The sequence below is a fragment of the Monodelphis domestica genome, chromosome 4 (assembly GCF_027887165.1).
Source record: "Monodelphis domestica isolate mMonDom1 chromosome 4, mMonDom1.pri, whole genome shotgun sequence".
In the NCBI taxonomy this organism is placed as follows: Eukaryota; Metazoa; Chordata; class Mammalia; order Didelphimorphia; family Didelphidae; genus Monodelphis; species Monodelphis domestica.
The window spans coordinates 129798082-129817761 of NC_077230.1; the positions used below are offsets into that span (position 1 = coordinate 129798082).

The 19680-nt window shown below is 36.7% G+C and overlaps 1 protein-coding gene across 9 annotated transcripts in view; it reads right to left on the bottom strand.

The window, feature by feature from the left end:
* NCKAP5 (NCK associated protein 5) overlaps positions 1–19680 on the bottom strand; it is a 1174517-nt gene that overhangs the window by 63805 nt on the left and 1091032 nt on the right. For all 9 annotated transcript variants that reach the window (XM_007494075.3, XM_007494074.3, XM_056797182.1 and 6 more), the window contains 2 exons: positions 8990–9304; positions 5868–6004 (listed from right to left, as the gene is read on the bottom strand). In XM_007494075.3, coding sequence (XP_007494137.2) covers positions 5868–6004; positions 8990–9304 — 452 coding nt within the window. The remainder of the gene's footprint in view (positions 1–5867; positions 6005–8989; positions 9305–19680) is intronic.

The window sequence follows — 19680 nt, forward strand, 5'->3', positions numbered from 1 at the left end:
AATGGTGACAGTAAAATCCCAGGAGAGGGATGGGAATAGAGAAGGGGCACCACCGGCAGCAAACGTTCTCCTTTCCACTAGAAACCTCAGCAAACAGTGCCTCCACGACTGGACCTTTTTAAACATGTTTTTAAAAAGCTGAGTTTCTATTCCTAATTAGACCAAAAATTTTTTCTTGTCCCTCTTGCTGTGGCTAACCCATTCAAGCCTTCCAACTTTATGTCAAAAAACTGAATCATTTACCTGGATGCCAAAATAGTAAAATTAAATGAAGTCAACCATTTTCTTGTTCTTTTCAAAGACAGGCTGTCATAGTTCTATGGGTATCAATTATGAAAACAAGCTATTCCCCTGATGGCTTTTAGGGCACTTGCTCATTGGCCCATGAGAAAGAACATCATGGGGATGAGATGGGGGAAATGATTACTGATTGTGGGCTTGTACCTATATTTTTCCTATACCTTTTGACTGCCAACATAATAATTTCCCAGCCATTGAGCAGAAGCAACCTATCCTTGTCCAAGAATATATTGGTTATCAAGTCTTACACATAACCCTTGTTAGTATAAACTAGAGGTGAAATGTATTGGAATTTGGTGCCTTGCATGTGATACTGTCCATAGGAATAAATAAATGAAATAACTGTAAACAACTTCCATATGCAACATTAAATATGGCGACATGCTTTAAGGCAGCTAGATGGAGGGATGGATAGGGCACTGGACCTGCAGTGAAGAATATCAGTTCAACTCTTTAGACACTTGCTAACTCTCTGTGACCCTGGGCAAGTCAATTAACATCAGTCTCAGTTTTCTTATCTTTGTTCTTCTTGTCATTGAGTCATTTTTTAGTGATGTCTGACTCTTTGTGTCTTCAGTTAGGGTTTTCTTGGCAAAAATACTGTAGTGACTTTTTCCATTTCCTACTCTAGCTTATTTTACAAATGAAGAAACTGAGACAAACAAAGTTAATGGTCTTGCCCAGGGTCATACAGCTAGTAAATGTCCGAGGAGAGATTTGAACTCATCAGAAAGATGAATTGACTTGACTTTTGATGCTGGAGTGGGCACTCTATCCACTTTGCCACCTAGCTCCCCTTTTTCTCATCTTTAATCTGGGTATATTAATAGCACCAACTTCCCAGGGTTGTTGTGAGTATAAAATGAGATAATATTTGTTACAAGCATTGTGAACCTTAAAGTTTTTTAAATAAGCTTTTAAATAAAGCTAGCTATTTTTTTCCTCTTAAGTTTCCTTAAATGGAGTTCTTCTACCATATTACTCATGCCTTGATTTGAAAACTAAGCTTCTGGAAGAAATAAGGATAAGCACCAACCCTTTGACTGAAGGAAATTCAAGCATATGATGTTTTCAAATGTGATTAAAGAGAAGGAAGGGGAACTGAAATATCCAAGGGGGAGAATATTATGAACTTTGCATTCCCTTAAATTAGGCATCTTATTCTTCCTATCCTTACTTGATACTCAACTTAACTGTTCAAGGAAGTTGTAATGGACACATGATCTGACCTGTACTCTCTAAACTAGATACAAAGACTATGTTGGTATGTCCAAGATAGACACAGGCATGTTCTTACAGAAGTTCCTTTTAGGATTTTCTTTGTCAGCAAAATGAAGTTATTTATTAATATCACACATTCACTGGGTACTTCTCGAGTGCCATTGTGGACAAATATTTCAGTCCCAGAGGAAGAAAAGATGGATCAACAGAGCATTCTCATTAAGGTGTGTGTCAGGTAGATAGTTAAGTATATCAGTTTGGAAAATGAAAAATAAGTTAAAAACTTTGGCTGGTATTTATTCTATGTCAGAAAAGAGAAGAAAAAAACATTCATTAACTATATGGATGCTGGGTCATGGTTTAATACATATTAAAATTTTTTTTGTTAACCCATTTTACATGAACCTTAATTTGAGGTTGTTATTGCATATTTGGAAACAGCTATTCCTCTTGTAATTATTTTAACAATTATTGATATTGTTTTCCATCTTGGGATACTTGGGAAGTTTTTCAAATTTTTCTTTCTTTTATAAGGCAATTTCAAATTGTCTTTAGGCCCAAGAACCTTGCAGGTGGACAGACCAGGAAATATTTGCAGGGTTCTTTCTCTTTCTACCTTTAATTGGATCATCGTAGAACCTTAAAATAATTGAGTTGGAAAGCATTTTTAAGATCATGTATCTGGTGCTGCTAAATTTATTGATGTGGAACTTATGAACCAGAAAAGGAATGTACCTTTCCAAAGATCACACAGTATGTTAGTGAAATAATCTCCATCAAAAAGCCTAGTGAGTGGGCAAGTGAAATAGCACAGAGGCTAGATTACCAGGCCTGAAGTCAGGAAGACCTGGGTTCAATACTTCCTAGGTGATGACCCTGGGCAAGTCACTTAACTCCAATTGCCTACCTCTTGCTGATTTTCTGTTTTAGAACTGACATTAAGATAGAAGACACAGGGTTAAAAAGAGAAAGAAAGCCTAGTGGGATGATAAAAAAGTTCCCTTTCTTTACTTGCTTGCTAATATAAATAGAAGTATGAGTCAGATAATATTAGATACTCATTTCCAAAACTCAATCTGCACATACTAATTAAACTGTCCGGGTACTATGAATTCTTTTTTTTTATTTTTAATCTTTATCTTTTTTCTTAGAATCAATCAAATCTGAACTCAGGACCTCCTCTCCCTAGGCCTGGTGCTCTATCTACTGAGCCACCTAGATGCTCTGAGCACTATGAATTCTTAATATTTTACTAAAGTTATGATTTGAGAAATTTTTTTTCTGAAATCATTCAGCCTGTTAGTGTTTTTCCCCATGTTAGAGACCTCCTTGGTGTGATTAGTCTGTCAGGATAATTCTTCAGATGAATATCAAGATACAAAAAACAAAGTGGTGGCTTCTGGTTAGTGGGCCACTAATAAATGAGTGCAAACTTTGAGGTGTTATGAATGCCCAGAATCCTTATAAGTTGGAAATTCATGAGAAAAACATTATTATTTTTTCCCACTCAAATTACATGTCACATCTCATTTGAAAAAGAAAATCACCATTGCATTTTTCAATTCTTAATTTGGTAGCCTAGGAAAAATTTGAGTGATTATATATAATAACTATTGCCTATCATGTCACTAAAAAATATTCCTCAAGATGCACCAATATATTTGGAAATAAAGGTACACAAATCATATTCTGAGATGGTGTTTCTTCTTTCTATTTTATCTGTGAGGAGTTGCCAAGTCGATCTCTAATAATTTTTTTAATGTCTCTAAGCGAAGATTTTCTCTGCCAATTTCTGCCTAAAGCAAAATATAGTGAGGGAGCTTCGACCTCATAAACAGAGCCATCCATAATAGGAAGGCTAACAGGCCCATAGCCACAGCAGCATGACTGTAATATAGAGTTTAGAAAACTCGGTCCATGGCTCATTGGATGTCTTAACTCACCAAAGTATGTAATTAAGAACCAAGTTATCTTTATAGTCATCCCTTTATTACTGAGATAACTCAATTGGGGACTCTTTTGGAGATTCCAGGCTCAGGAATAAACTCCTTAAAGACACAATAGCAGTGTCAAGAATACAGTAAGGGAAAATGCATTGATGTCTCTAGACAATCTGTACCCACAATTGCTGCACCCACTCGTAGACTAGATCTTGGGAGAAACATGGAGCTAAAATGTAAACTCAAGAGGATCCAGCTCAGTGACAGGTATCATTAACTTTTCCCCATACAGACAGATGCTCTCCATACCCAATGGGCTTCCTGTTTATTTATTACCTGGCTTGCTGCTCTTCATCTAATACCCTAATTTCTCCCTTCTACTTCCAAAATCATTATTCTCATAATGCTAGTCAGTGCCACCATCAGTATAAATACAAACTCAGGGTACTTTGTCCTAAGTGAGCAAAACAAGATTACTCAAGTAAATCCAAATGGGTCAGAACATTACAGAGAATGGGAAAATTCCTTTTCATCTGCCACTAGGTCCAAAGAGCTCCAAATTCTGTTCCTCACTTTCCCCTCCCTTCTTCCCCCTCAAGAAGAAAAACTCTGGTGAGCTGGTCATTTGCTTCAAGATAAGTTCCCTAGCATGTTCAATTAGCAAGGTTACAGAAATGGCCAGTACAGTAATTAAGCCATCAACCCCAAACTGCCATTATCCTGGACACTGGGAAGTTCCCATAGTTACCAGCTCAGCATTCTGCACATTTCTTTAAAGGGACTAACTTTTCCCAGATATCTATTATTTGTGCTCTTCTGAGCCTAATGGTTTGTTTATTTAACTGTCCTCATTAGGGACTGTTAGTACATCAAAAGGGTATTTAAGAAAGAAAAAGAAAAACACTAATTAACCTTGGGAACAAAAAAGTAAACATTGACCCAGTTTTTCACTTTTCTTGGCTCAACATGCTCCCCACCCCCTTTTTTATCTGTAGGAAGGGTTTAGGGATGGGATATGCTGATTTCTAAGAGGACAGGAGACAACAGGAAAATAAAACTGTTAAGAATTGGAATTGGCAAACGAGGTAATTATTAATTTAGAACCCTACAGATTGTGGATGGATGCAAGTGGCTCGACTGACAAGCTTTGCTCTCCTTCACAAACACACTTCTCCTCGGATTCAGAGAGGATGCCACTGAGAGTGACGATTCCATATATGTGGGAGGTACAAATGAGGAGAGCTCCTCCACTCGAATGGTCCTTCCTTGCTGTGCACTCATGAAGACTGTTTGATTTGTGACTCCAGCTCTGTCTGCAGCCTGCCATTCTTTTGGACTCTGTCTCATGTGAACAGTGTGTCTGAAGCCTATACACTAAAAGAGGCTCCCACCCACCCACCCACCCACCCACCCAATTAGAGATGGTTGCAGGGCAGTTGGCTGGCCTGGCTGCACCTCTAGCTTCTGAAGCTGTCAAATTTTAAATACTTTAATGAAAGCAGAGGACCCAATGTTGGACCAGCTTCAGTTTTTCCCATGTATAAAATGAGGATGCAATACCTGATCTACCTGGATCCAAAAGGGCAGCTGGATGGCTCAAGGGATTGTGAACCAGGTCTAGAGTTGGGAGGTCCTGGGTTCAAATATGATCTCAGAGTCTTTCGATCTATGCAACCTTGGGCAAGTCACTTAATCCCTGTTGCCTAGCCCTTTACTACTCTTCTGCCTTGGAACCAATATATAGTATTGATTCTAAGACAGACTATAAGGGTTTTTTTTAAAGCAATATAAAGATCAAAGAGATAAGAGAAAAACTAAATGAGTCCTATAAGTGCTACCTGTGGAGCTTCCACAGTCCCAAAACTGTTCAGGAAATAATTGATGCATTTCTGGTCTAAGGATAATAAAAATACTCTAAGCTATTTGGAATGAGATTATAGAAAACTAAGATGTGACTATGATATGAATGCAGAGGGAAAGAAAGACTTTTCATTGATATTATTCAGTAATGGCTATATTGTCCTTATTGGGTTTTGTTATTTGTATTACTCTTTACCATCACTTGTGAATGAAGGATCAATACTGATTACACATGAAAACACATAATTTAAGGGGGCAGCTGGATGACTCAGTAGATTGAAAGTGAGGTCTACAAACAGGAGGTCCTGGGTTCAAAGCTGGCCTCAGTCACTTCCTAGCTGTGTGACTCTGGGCAAGTCACTTAACCCCCACTGCCTAAGCCTTGTCACTCTTCTGCCTTGGAACCAATACACAGTATTGATTCTAAGACAGAAGGTAAAGTTAAAGAAAAACACGTCATTTAAAATATGCTAAAAAAATCTTTTTTTTTAGAGCTTCCAAAGTTTTTTTTTTGTTCACAACAATTTCTTTTACACTTCATCTTACCTGTTCCTGAATCTTGGTGGTTTTGTCACTGTTCCAATCAGGGAGATTTGTCCCATTCTCCATTTTTTCCCTAGCATATTCAAATGATGCCTGAGGTGTCAGATCTGTTCCACTTTGCCTTTTTAAGTTATTTATTCCTGAATGAAGAAAATGATATTAATTAATATATATTATATATGGGAATATATAATATATTGATAAATAATAATCAATAATATGATTAATATTATAATTATAATTAAACTTAATTATAGTCTTTTCAGTTGTAAGCTTCTTCAGGGCAGGGGCTATATTTTGCCTCTTTTTTTTTTATCCTCAGTACCTAGCACAGTGCTCATACATAGTAGACCCTTAGTGGATGTTTTTTGGCTAGTTGACTGATTGACTGATGGATTGACTGACTGAGGTCAGCATCCATTTGTCCAATACTTTTGAAAAAGAGTGGAGTGAAGGCATAACAAAGAATTCAAGTACTGTCAAAAGCATCTGAGTTATCTAGCATGCTATTAACGGTATCCCTAGTTACTAGAAATCCTGCATACTTAGGGTATGACAATAACCAATACCCATAATGATTACATTATTCTGAAGGACTCTGCTAGGCTTTGGGGATACAAAGACCAACCAGAAACAGTCTCTTGTCCTCAAGGAACTTATCTTCTCTGGGGAACAATGTGGACAACTATAAGCATAAACAAAGTAGCACAAAGTGATAACGCAAGGCACTAAAAAAATTCCAACTGTCTTATAAGCTATCAAAGAAAAGAAAAGCTATTAAAGAAAACATCTCCATTTCATGAAATCATGACTTAAGAACCAGCAGGGAAAATACTTGTTTTATTTGGTTTTGTAAAATTTTGAGGAAAAAAAAAGGAAAAATAAAGAACTAGAAATGACCCTAAAGATCATTGTTTCCAAACCCATCTTTTCACAAAAACTGAGGTCTAAAAACTTGCTGAAAGTCAAAGTGATTAACCCAATATTTGAACCCAGGACCTTTGACTCTAAAACTAATGCCTTTCTAAAAAAATAAGCTTAAAAAATCAACAAAGTTAATTGTATCCAGGGATCATTGTTAGTGAGAATATCAGATGAAAAAATTTACTGCATCTCCTTCTACAATCAACAAGATGAAGGATCATGAAAATCCTTTCTGAAGCAATTTGCATATAAGGGAAAGGTGTAGTGACTCTGTTTTCAATATAACCATGAGATTTGTGCAGCGGTTTCATATACTGATATAGAGAAAGATAAAAATCAAGCACACAAACAGGAAAGGAGAGCCCTGATTTTTTACATAAATGTATACATATATGGAGAGAGAAATATATATATGTACATAAATAGAAACATACACATATACATAAATATGTGTATATGCATATGTAACGCACATATATTTACTTAAATACACACACATATTTACTTAAATATAATAAGCAATGTCTTTGGAATTCAAAGGCAACTTTTATTTGGTGAAGAGAAAGGGCTGGAAAGAATAAGAAGAAAACATCTGGGAATGTGTGGATCTGGCATTCTACCATATACCACTTTTTAACATCTTCTTATGACAATTTAATTAAGACACAAACCTTGGAATGCCAGTGCAGTGACTATTAGGAGGAAGATCAAAACTATCTCCCTACTCTCCCCTTCTTATGAAGCAATTCAATGCTTGCAGTTTCTATTCAATTTGTTATAATGACAGTGTTTAATCATGAAGTCTAGTCTACAGCACACTGTTGAATTGAGGTCACACATGTGACTATTCAAGCATGGAGCATATAATCTATAACTAAGATTTCTCCTCTGAATCTCTGGAAGCTGTGCCATTAATTAACTGCATTTATTTCCTTTTAAAAATATGCATTAAAATCCTCTTAAGTAGGGCTTTAGGTTGAAACGAGGAGAAGAGTTTGCAGAGAAGCTAAGACTTTGCATTCTTATAGATGCGTAGGATACTGTTCAGGGGATTTGCGGTCAAATTCACCCAAAGCTATTTAATTAAAACCTTTCTCTTCTAATTTCTCACAAACCTATGATGCAGTCTATATTTGTGGTTCCATTTTAATCACCAAATCATGGGTGAAAGTCTTCAACCTAATACCCCACTTCATTTGCTGACTAGATACAATTACTTGTGTGAGAAATGCATCATAAACCATACAAGTTAAAAATCATTTAGTGTCACCCTGGGCTGCAATAAATATGTTTAATCTGTAGTGTGTGATGAAAAACTTTGAACCTTAAACTACTCCTACCTTTAATCAAAATAGCTGGTTTCAATTGACTGTAACTTCCCATGGAACTACACACTTTGGGAAGCTCCAGTTTCACTCGATTGCAGTTAATGTATAATCACTGCTGATACATCAAAATAAGCCTTTTATGATCTGGCACATAAATATATTTGTACATGATAGGAACATGTCAGAAGACATATGTTTATAGTTAGAGGGCAAACAACATTTGAGTTAAACTTATGTCCTGAACCCAAATTGCTTCATATTCAGAGTTCAGGTCTATAAATTAAGATCCATATGTGTGTGCCCATCTACATCTCTCTCTCTCTCTCTCATCTGTCTGTCTGTCTATCTATCTATCTATCTATCTATCTATTATCTATTTATCTATCATCTATCTATTATCTATCTCTCATCTATTTATCTATTATCTATCAATTTATCTATCATCTATCTATCATCTATTCATCTATCTATCTATCTATCTATCTATCTATCTATCTATCTATCTATCTATCTATCTATCTACCTATCTAAGTTTATACTGCGTATGTGAGCTTTTACTCTTATATGATATGAATATCAAGTTATGATTTAATGGTGAAAGTGGAGATTTTATTTTTTTTAGAAGTAAGTGGCATGACCTTATGCAAACCATTTTATTTTACCTTCTAGACTATCACTAAATTTTCTGAGCATCAACATTTTCATCTGCTCTAGGTCACCTAGTTGTTCACCTCAGACAACCATGCTAAGACCCTTTTCTGCCACATATTTTACATTTTTGTCAACGAGTGCATTATTATGGGATATCTGCTAATAAAACCAGACACCAGGGCAAGAAAGCAACCTAATTTGAAAGGTAATTGGCATTTTTACCTGAGGAAGCTGGTTTGGGGAGGCGACTTTGAAAAGGTTGAATACCTTTGGCAATCATGACTGGATCAGATGTGGAATGAACAATGATGCTTTCTAGGGAGCCCTGGGTATTTGCTGCAGAAGGCACTTCTCGTTCAAGGGTTTTGGCTTTGATGTGGGGAGCTGAGGGAAGGGTTTCCTGGAGAGACAGGAAGGGTTCAGATTCCATAGAGGTCTCTGGTTTGCATGTGTGCCGTCCAGTGGAACGATTTCCCGAGTCTGGGAGTGGAAAGGTTCCGATCCCACTGTCCAGTGTTCTCATCTGGCAGCTAGACTCTAAAATAAAACCAAATTGGGCGATTAGTAAAGGCAAGACAAAAGAAACAGGGAACTTAAATAGTCAAAATCATTGTTGGTGGAGGGAGGGGAAAGGTACCTAAAAAGAAAACCTTTCAGTAAAGACAAATAATTGGCATTAAGAAAATAATTTTAGTTGTAAAACTTATTTCTATGATATGTGTACAATGATGTGCATCAAGTATTCATTTATGGGAACCTTCCATTCAAGGAGCATAAGAGAAGTAAAGCCAAACATCAATGACTAATTATTACTAATAATAATTATAAGATTATTAAATAATTATAAGATATTAAAATAATAATTCTAAAACTTTTATGGTTCTCAGTTTTTCTAAAGTAAAGTAAAATTAATTGGAGATCATAAAGTGTTTTGTATTCCCTTTTATAATCTTGGAAAAATGTTGCATCTAAAATTAGATAAAATTTGTCATTGAAATAGAGATGATAGCTAAGTCTAACGACAAATTAGTTTGATATATAATAAAAATAATTGCATCCTTTTAACCTAGATTATTATTAATCATACAATCAAATTAATGACATCCTTTGGCCTTCTCTCATTTGTTTCATCAAGACAAATAATTTATGTGTTGTAAAGCTTTGCCCTAAACGGTTCCTTATTTTTTGAAATAGCTTTAGTTATTTGTTTCATTTTACCTTAACTATTCAAGGATCCATTGATTTCACCAGTGAAGGCATGACAATCTGCATCAATGGAGATCATAACCTCTCTACAACTTAGTAAATTGTCTTTAGGAGTTGTGATTAAAGAGACTCAGGAGCAAGGTGGCTGAATGTCAGTCAATAAGCTTTTGATTAAGCACCCACCCACTATGTGCCAGGGACTGTACTAAGCACTGGAGATACAAAAACAGGCAAAAGATAGTCCCTGCTTTTAAGTAACTGGATCCTGAGTCAGGAGGATCTGAATTGAAATCTGGCCTCCAACACTCACTGACTGTGGGACTCTGGGCAACTTATGTAACCACTGTCTGCCTTGATTTCCTCATCTGTAAAATTAAAAAAAAAAAACGTAAATCTCCCAACGTTGTTGTGAAGATCAAGTTAAAAAACAAACCAAAACAATGTAAAATGTTTTGCAAACACTAAAATAATATCATGATTAGCATTATCCTCTCTGAATTTCATTAGGTCAGCCTTCAAACAAAACACACTATTGTCACTATTCCAAGTACTTGAAGATTCCCAGCTTTCTGGACTTGCTGAGTTTATACTCTGCTGACATAGTTCTAGAGAACTAAAGAAGGCCATCTTTGAGTCACAATGAAGCATCAAAAAAGGACTTCATTGATGGTTGTTTTACCTGGACAAACAGGTTACATTCACAGAAATATACACATATATGGGTAATATCCAAAACATAATTATACATTTAACTTCCAAAATGATGATAATTTTGTCATGAGTGGCTAGGTGAGTTGCTTCTAAGATCCAGCTGTCATCTATGATGAAGCCTCGATAGAAGAAAACCTTTGAATGAATCATCTTATTTCCTAAGTAAACTAGGAAAATCTAGAATTTGTATTGCTTATCATGAATGACATTTAAAAATGAATGTGAGGTCCTTGGGGGCAGGAAGCTATATTTTTGCCTTTCTCTGTATTCCCAGCCTTTATATGTCACATAGGAAGTATTTAATAAATGCATGTGGATTGATTGATTGAAAGTGGGAAATCAACTATTTATTTGCTTTGTAATTATTATGTGCTCAGTGTGGTGCAAGGTATCTTGGGAGATAAAACAGCAGCATGATCCACCAGCCCCTGAGATTCTCAAAGTCCAATTAAAGTAAAGAAGGTCAACTTGCAAAAACCAACAGCAAACAACACAGATAGAATATAACTAAATGCTGAAGTAGGTGCCCTGGACTGTAATTGCTTTTTAAAAAGAGAAGGAAGATTTGTGAGGGCTAAGGGGATTAGGTATTAGTTCCCAAAGTGAATTAGGGAATTTCCTCAAGGGTATTTCAACACTAAAGAAATAGATTCATACAAAAAAAAAATAGGTAAAAAGATGTGATTGCACAATTGTTTCCAAAAAGTAATGGTGTTCCCTTCCCAATGTTTTGCCTGCTTTCTTATGTTCATAAAATGCCATCTAGGATGTAATTAACAATACCGGCTCACACTTAGATAGTACTTTTCAGTTCACAAAATACTTGTAGTTCAACTCCAATGGAAGAGAGCAGCTCTAAGAAGGCTCAGCAAGCCCTCACACCAGAGGTCTTAGTCTTTGTTGAATACTCCGTATGACCAGAATGAAGGTAAGCCCAGTTTGAGAGGTAAAACCCATGACAACTTATTCTGCTCATGGTCCAAAGCAGTATGGGATCATTGGCAGAGGATGCCCCCTCACTTAAAGCTCATTTTCTCTAAAAGGCTCATAGGGAGATAGTAATATGGAGCCAAGGAGATTGTGTGAGGAAGCAGACCATTTCACGATGTAAAAAAGAGTGCCTCTGGAGTCAGAGAGCCTGAGGTTAAATTTTACCTTGCATGCGTTTTGCTTGTATGTGCTAAGGCAAGTCACTAAAGCGCCACATGACTCAGTGCCTCAACTATAGAATGAGACAGTTGGATTCAGCCTAATGCTTTTTCTAGTTTTAGACTATGATCTGATATTGAACAACCTTACCATATAGACAGTTCCCAAATCCTATGGATGACATATTCTGTGGATTACTGAAAAATGGACTGATAATGGGATTAGTTTCAAGGAATTAGAGAATATCAGTTTTGTAAGGTTTAAGAGTGAGGATTACCCAGAATTCTGAACTTAACCAATCAGAGATATGATCTAGAGTGAAGAAGGTCTACACATCTCTTGCGTCAATCAGTGAATGACATTTCAACTAGGTGAAGAAACTCGGTCATACCCTGCAAGCCTTCTATAAAATATTCAGCCAATTTGAAACTTAGCATTTGATCATCTGGCATTTTAGAGAAGAAGCCTTACCAGTAATATCTCTGAGAGAGAACTGCTTGGGGACAAGGGAAAGAAAAAGACAAAGACTCATCTCTTTCTCTCCTTGATGAAAGAGAGCTATTATGAACTCTGAAAAGGTGGAGGATTTAGAAGTCTCATCTTGGTTCTAGTAGGATCCCAGGAAATGACTAGTAGCAGTCTCCATTGGATGACATGCATACATGGAAGAAATGTAGCTTCTGGACTATATAAGAGGTCTGGCAAATAGCTAGACAGTAATCAGAAAGACTCCACATAGGACAAAAAAGGACTTACAGTAACTGAAAGCTATTCGTTTACTCCTTTTGCCAAATTAGCTCTATAAACTTGAGCCCATTTTCTACTAAATTCTACGTACTTGTGGGAAAGTGTATTATACTGGTATTTTTACCAACTATTACTATATACTATATACTATTTTTTCCAACAAAATGTGAATTATATCTGCATGACTGAGCTTTAGACATCTACCAGTAAGCTCTTCAAAGTGTTTTTAATATCAAGTGGGGAAGTAGTCAGTGCAAATAGGGGAAAGGGAGAGTAGCTCTAAGGGTCTATGCTGCAAAGGGATCTTAGAGAACATCTAGTCCATCTCTCATTTTACAGATGAGAAAATGATGGACTAAAGGTGAAAATGGAGCAGTAAAGTACTGAATTCAAATCTACTCTCACACACTTACTACCTTGGTGGCCCTTCCTAAGCCACTTAACCCTTTTAGCCTCAATTTTATCATCTGTAAAATGAACTGGAGAAGAAAATGGCAAACCACTCCAATATCTTTGCCAAGGAAACCGCAAATGGGATCATGAAGAGTCAGACATAACTGAAATGAATGAAGAACAAGAAGAAAAAAAGGGAAAATCACTTACAATAGTATATTTCTTATAATTTTTCTGAGTATTGTAGTGCAGGAGCATCCAAAGTCTAGCATTCAGCAAGGCAGCCTGTACCCTGAAGTCATGTGGACATAGTTGCAGTTGGGAATGAGGTATCAGAGAAGGGTGATGGTCAGAGAAAAGCAAGTGAGGATTCTGGTCTAATTTTGATCTTTTGTTGAGGGTTCAAACGTTTCCTAGAATTTATCCTTCAAAATATTCCTTCTCTCTCAAACTAGAAACATGCAATACAGTTACAATGGTACCTAGTAAGACAAAAAGAAATGATTGGTATTCATAGACTCTGAGAGAATTGTGTGTACTGCCATTAGGCTCAGAGAGAACCTGCTATTAAGGCCCTTTTTTGTTACTAAAAAAATTTCAGATGCTGAAAGTAGTGAATGTGAAGGACTCTTCTGTAAGTAACTATAAAATGAGGTACAGGAAGTCATTCTCAGTCTCTGACTACATATGCCAAGTTTCACCCTGAAGCACATTTTTTTTTTCCTCTTGAAGATATAAACCTCTGGAAATAGGAGTTTATATTGGAAATGCTGACACAGTCTTTATATACAGTTTCTTGAAGGTGCTGTAGCATTCTTGTAGTTCATGAAAAACATTCTAACCTAAAAATGTGGAATATTATGCATTTGAAGGCAGTTTTTCCTTGGGAAATTGGAGGGAGTCATAAGATAATCACATAGCCAAAGAGAGGACTGAACTCTAGCCATAGACCCTTCTTGCATCCTGAATGAATACACGAAATTCCCAATCTTACCAAATGTGTAAGCTTATATTTCTGGCTGCTAAGTTCAGTAGGCTATATTGGACTAATGATGTAAAGGTCATGGATTGGATCTCTATATGGGTCAGTAGGCTTTGTATTGCTCCATGACTACATACCGGAACTCTAACCCTGGGCAGCTGTCTTGAGAATACATTGTCAGAAACTGTCTTTTGCTGTCCTTTCATTCCTCATTCTAAGCAGACACTCTCATTTATTTCTGCCTACATGCTCTAAGCTAGCCATGCTTGGAATTCATTCCTGCTTTAACAGGAAATGTATATAAGTTCCTGGGATTAGGAACTGCCAGTCCTGGGGCTTGGTGGGTTAGAGAAAGTTTCAGATTGGAATTTGGACCTTTGGAATTTGGACCCTTGGAATTTGGACAAGCTCTATTGGTGGTTACTCTTAGTAAGTTTAGACAGGTATGGGAAGGTGTAAGAAAGCCTGACCCCAGGAAATAGGTGGATATTCAGGCAGACAGAAAGTCAATGTCAGGTAGGTCCAGCAAAAGGCAACAAATGAGTGAGTAATCCATCAGGAAGGCAGAGGACAGTGTCATGGGGTCATGGTGATAGGCATTGATTTGGTAGAAGTTCAGGTAAACAGACAGCTAGCATCACAGATGTCTGAAAATTGGGAATGGAGACCAGTCACTTGGGCTGTGGTTCATGGAAATGTCTGCAGTCTTTTTTTTTTAAAATAATATTTTATTTGATCATTTCCAAGCATTATTCATTAAAGACAAAGATCGTTTTCTTTTCCTCCCCCCAACCCCCATAGCCGATGCGTGATTCTACTGGGTGTCACATGTGTTCTTGATTTGAACCCATTTCCATGTTGTTAATATTTGCATTAGAGTTTCGTTTAGAGTCTCTCCTCTGTCATGTCCCCTCAACCTCTGTAGTCAGGCAGTTGCTTTTCCTTGGTGTTTCTATTCCCATAGTTTATCCTTTGCTTATGCATAGTGTTTTTTCTCCTAGATCCCTGCAGATTGTTCAGGGATATTACACCACTACTAATGGAGAAGTCCATTACGTTTGATTATACCACAGTGTATTAGTCTCTGTGTACAATGTTCTTCTGGTTCTGCTCCTCTCACTCTGCATCACTTCCTGGAGGTTGTTCCAGTCTCCATGGAATTCCTCCACTTTATTATTCCTTTTAGCACAATAGTACTCCATCACCAACATATACCACAATTTGCTCAGCCATTCCCCAATTGATGGGCATCCCCTCGTTTTCCAATTTTTGGCCACCACAAAGAGTGCAGCTATGAATATTTTTGTACAAGTCTTTTTGTCCATTATCTCTTTGGGGTACAGACCCAGCAGTGCTATGGCTGGATCAAAGGGTAGACATTCTTTTGTCGCCCTTTGGGCATAGTTCCAAATTGCCCTCCAGAATGGTTGGATCAGTTCACAAAATGTCTGCAGTCTTAAAAGACAAGTGAGAATGAAATAGGAAAAACTGTAGAACAGGGTAGGGTACCAAGATAGAAATTTAGGCATGATAGAATGGCAGATAACCCTAATGTTTTTAATAAAGAGGAAGTGAGGAGTTGGATCACAAGTAGAACAATGGATAGAGAACTGAATTTGGAATCAGAAAGATCTGGATTCTAATCTGACCTGGGATAGTCACTAGCTATGTGTCCCTAGGCAAGTCATTTAAACTTTATTAACCTCAGTGTCTTCATCTATAAAATGAAAATTATCTAATTTATAGAATCTATTTTGAAGATCAAACAAGATAACATATTTAAAGTGGTTACAATTTTGAAAATCAAACAAGATAACACAGTTAAAGTGATATATAAATGCAAGCTGTAATAATAAAATATTTTTAAATTTATTTATTATTAATTATATCAATTAAGTATAATTTATATAAAAATTAATTAAATAGCTAAATATATTTAATATCTAATTTAATTAATAATCATATAAAATAATTGAGTAATTCAATTAATAAATTGATTTAATAAAATAAAAATATTATTGAATTATTATTAAAGTGAAAAAAAATGACAATACTATTACAACTACTACTAAAAACTGGGGGGAAAGGCCAGCATGAGATCTTATGAAGTGGATGCTGAAACAACTAATCTACTGGTCTTTCCATGTTCCTGTCTAGGGACTTAAGGTAGAAGTTGTGTTGATCTAGATGGAGAAACAGAGGGAGGAGAGAGCCAGACGAGTTAATATACTCAGATTTTTGGAGTTGGAGTGGACCTTGGAGGTCTTTTAGATCCATCATTTTAATAGATGCCAGCTTCAGTCAACAAATTATCTTTGTTGCATCCTATAGCTTATTCTAACCCTCAGATATCATTTAGGTTTTAATTCTAGCTCTCCTGTCCTGTTTTTTACTACTCTGATCTCTGATTATCCTCCTTGTCCTGTTCCTGATTTACTTTGACCTTCAAGACTATGTCCCTCTACTCCCCAAAACACCTGTAGTGTCTCTACAACCTCTTAGCCTGCTCAGCATAGAACATCTTTCTGGGATGTCCATCCTCTTTCTCCTTTGGTGAGTCACTCTTCAAGTCTTCATTTTGTAGAGAGGACATGGATATCTTCTTGATTTTTGTTCTCAGCTCGGTTCCTAGCTTTCTCTGGATTATAACAATACCATATCCTAAATCCTTGCTTTTCAGCTCCCTTTGTAATAATGTCTACTCCACCAGAATATAAGCTCTTTGAGATCAGAGACTGCCTTTCTTTTTGCTTATATTTGTATCCTCAACTCTTAGCACAGTGCCTGGTACATAGTAGGTATTGTAGAATTTAAATTAATATCAACAACTCCAAGCATTATATTTTATAAGATTTATTAGTAATCACTTGAAGTAAAAGAAATAAAAAAAATTGAAGTACAATGCTTAAGTATGATCATGTGAGTAAATGTTCCTGCTAAGCTCTCCCTCCAGGTTCCACACCACAGGGTTACACCAAAACTTTATCTTCAGTGTGTTCACATGTAGCATACACACGTAATGTAAGGATGCAAATGGGATGCTGGGTAAGATAGTTTGGGGGAGCAAATTCCATCTACATAGGATTTAGGATTCAGTTTTTCCATTCTGGTTCTTTGCTCTGTAGCCAAAAATCAGTCACTGTCGTCTATACTCTAGTGTGATAGCAGGTAGGACTTTAGTCATAAGTGTGGCTAGGGAAATGCAAATTCTTTACCATTGCCAGAAATAGCTCATGTTCTACTGTGGGGGTGGGGGAGGTGTCAGAGAATGGGGGAAGGCATAAATAGGATTCTCTTTGTTTATAGAAGATCAGTATTAGTTGATTCAGAGCACAGACTACTCTTTTTCTTTTAAAGAGAGAACCACCTAATTGCAAAGTTCTCAAATTTGTCAAATGGCAACTTCCTATGGCCAGAGTTCAAGAACTTCCATAAAACAGGATGAACTCACAAGTATTAGCATTGATTATTGAACACCTACTCTGTGCAAAGGCTTTGCTGGTTCTGAGGAAAGTGAGAAATGGTGACTATCATCCAGGAGCTTATAGTATAATCAGACAGACATGAATTATAAATGTGAATAGTGGTTAATCATGGAATATTCAGAGAGAACTAGGCTCTCTGGGTTAAGGATGGACTGAGTCCTGTTCAAGACTACTTATCCACTTTTGGTGTCCACCTTTCACCCACCTCACCTCTGGCTCCAAGTTGCTGTAGCATGTAACCCTTTTAATAATTCATCTCACTGGTAAAAAAAAAAATTCGGATATACATCTCCAATATGTACATATTGGTTTGTCTATAAATTATATACATGTACTACTCTATTATAATAATCATGTGTACTCTAAAACCCTTATAAAATAGACATTTTAGGGGTCAGCTAGGTGGCTCAGTAGATTGAGAGCCAAGCCTACAGAGGGGAGGTCCTGGGTTCAAATGTGACCTCAGACACCTTCTAGATGTGTGACTTTGGGCAAGTCACTTAACCCCATTGTCAAACTCTTATCACTCTTCTGCCTTGGAACCAAAACATAGTATTGATTCTAAGACAGATGCTAAGGGTTTTAAAAAAATAAACAAAATAAAAATTTTAAAGGATGAAATAACATTGGATCTTAGAGTCAAGAGAGAGCCATTGGAGTTTACTGAGTAGAAGACAGGCATACCTGATCAGACCTATACTTTGGCAAAATTCCTTTGGGAGCAATATGTAGGAGTTGAGGATAAAAACTTAAGGTAGAGAGAGAAAAAAGAAGGGTATTATAATAGTATCTCTGATAGGAAATGAGAACCTGAGTTAGGTGGCTGTGAAAGCAAAGGAATAGTTGAGAGAGAAATAGTAGAGATTACTATTAATTGTAATAATAGAAGATTATATAGATGAGGTGAAGGAAAGGGGAGGAGTTGAGAATGTTACTTGGGTTGCAAATCAGCAAAATTGGATGGACAATGGTACCTCCAACTCTTATAGGGAAGTTTGGAAGAATAAGTTAACGGGAAAAGATGAAGCAAGGAGATCTGTAATGCAGTTCACAGATGAAGTATGCCTTCTCATTCCTTGCAATTTACTTTGCCCCATCAAAAATGAAAAAGGGCTGAATAGGGTTTTTACTCATTGGTTAATGCTTTAATCAAAAAATGATGGGTGAAAAGGCATTTATTAAACACTTATCATATTCTTAAGAATAGTTCTTGGCTGCCCTCAAGAAGCTTTTATTCCTGTAGTGGAAGACAACACCCATAGAGTATTTTGGGTCTAGTATGTTACAGGAATGGGGAGTCTCTTCTGAAGACTGCTGGGAAGTAGAAAGTGGAATGAAGCATGGCTTGGGTCTGTCTCAATTATTAGGTCAAGGGAGGCAGTTATCAGTTAGGACAGCATGGCCTCCTAGTTGAGTTTTCCAGGGTGAAAAGAATTAAAAGCTATGAAATGATGTGAGGGGACAGACTAGGGGGACACCAGTCAAAAGGGCATAGTAGTTTGCTTTCATGGCTGCAGATGTTTGTTAGACTCTATAATCACCTTGAGGGGCCAATGCCTAAGCTGTGACAGACCATAGGTGGGAAGGGACAGAGTACCATTAAGCAACAACGGGTAAAGGGGTGGTAAAGTTAATGTTGGATACAAATCTGTGGCTGGCAGTTGGGGTAGGATGGGATGTAGCTCATCACCCCATTTTCTGACTGTTTAATAATACATTCCTTCAATTGAGGCCACCAACTCCCACTTTGGAGATCAAACTAAGTGGGAAGAAATTCTTTCTGAACCAGTGAAAAGCCTGAACTATAGAATACTTAAATAGAAATAGTCTTTATCTTGACTCTCATAGGATAAGGCTGGAAAACTAAAATGCGTGAACTAATAGAGCAGGAAGGATTGTCTTTGTCATTTCAATGGCGGTGAGTCACTATGAATGAATACAAGTCAGCAGTTTCTTGCCATGCTGCCCTCAACCCCATATATGAAAAGATGATTTTCAAAAGGCTCACTCTATTTGAAATAGAATGTTAATGAATAACAATACAACTAAACATGAAGTACTAAGGACTAAAAGTTTTGGGTGAGTCTGCTTTAGAGAATTTGAAAAATATTTGCTTTCTGAATATGTACTAGACTAATTAATTTTTCTGAACTTTTCATAGGAAGAGGGGCAAAATAGGATCTCTTATTGTAGGGAACTATTTTCTCCTCCTGAGGAATTGTAATAGAATATGTAAGTAG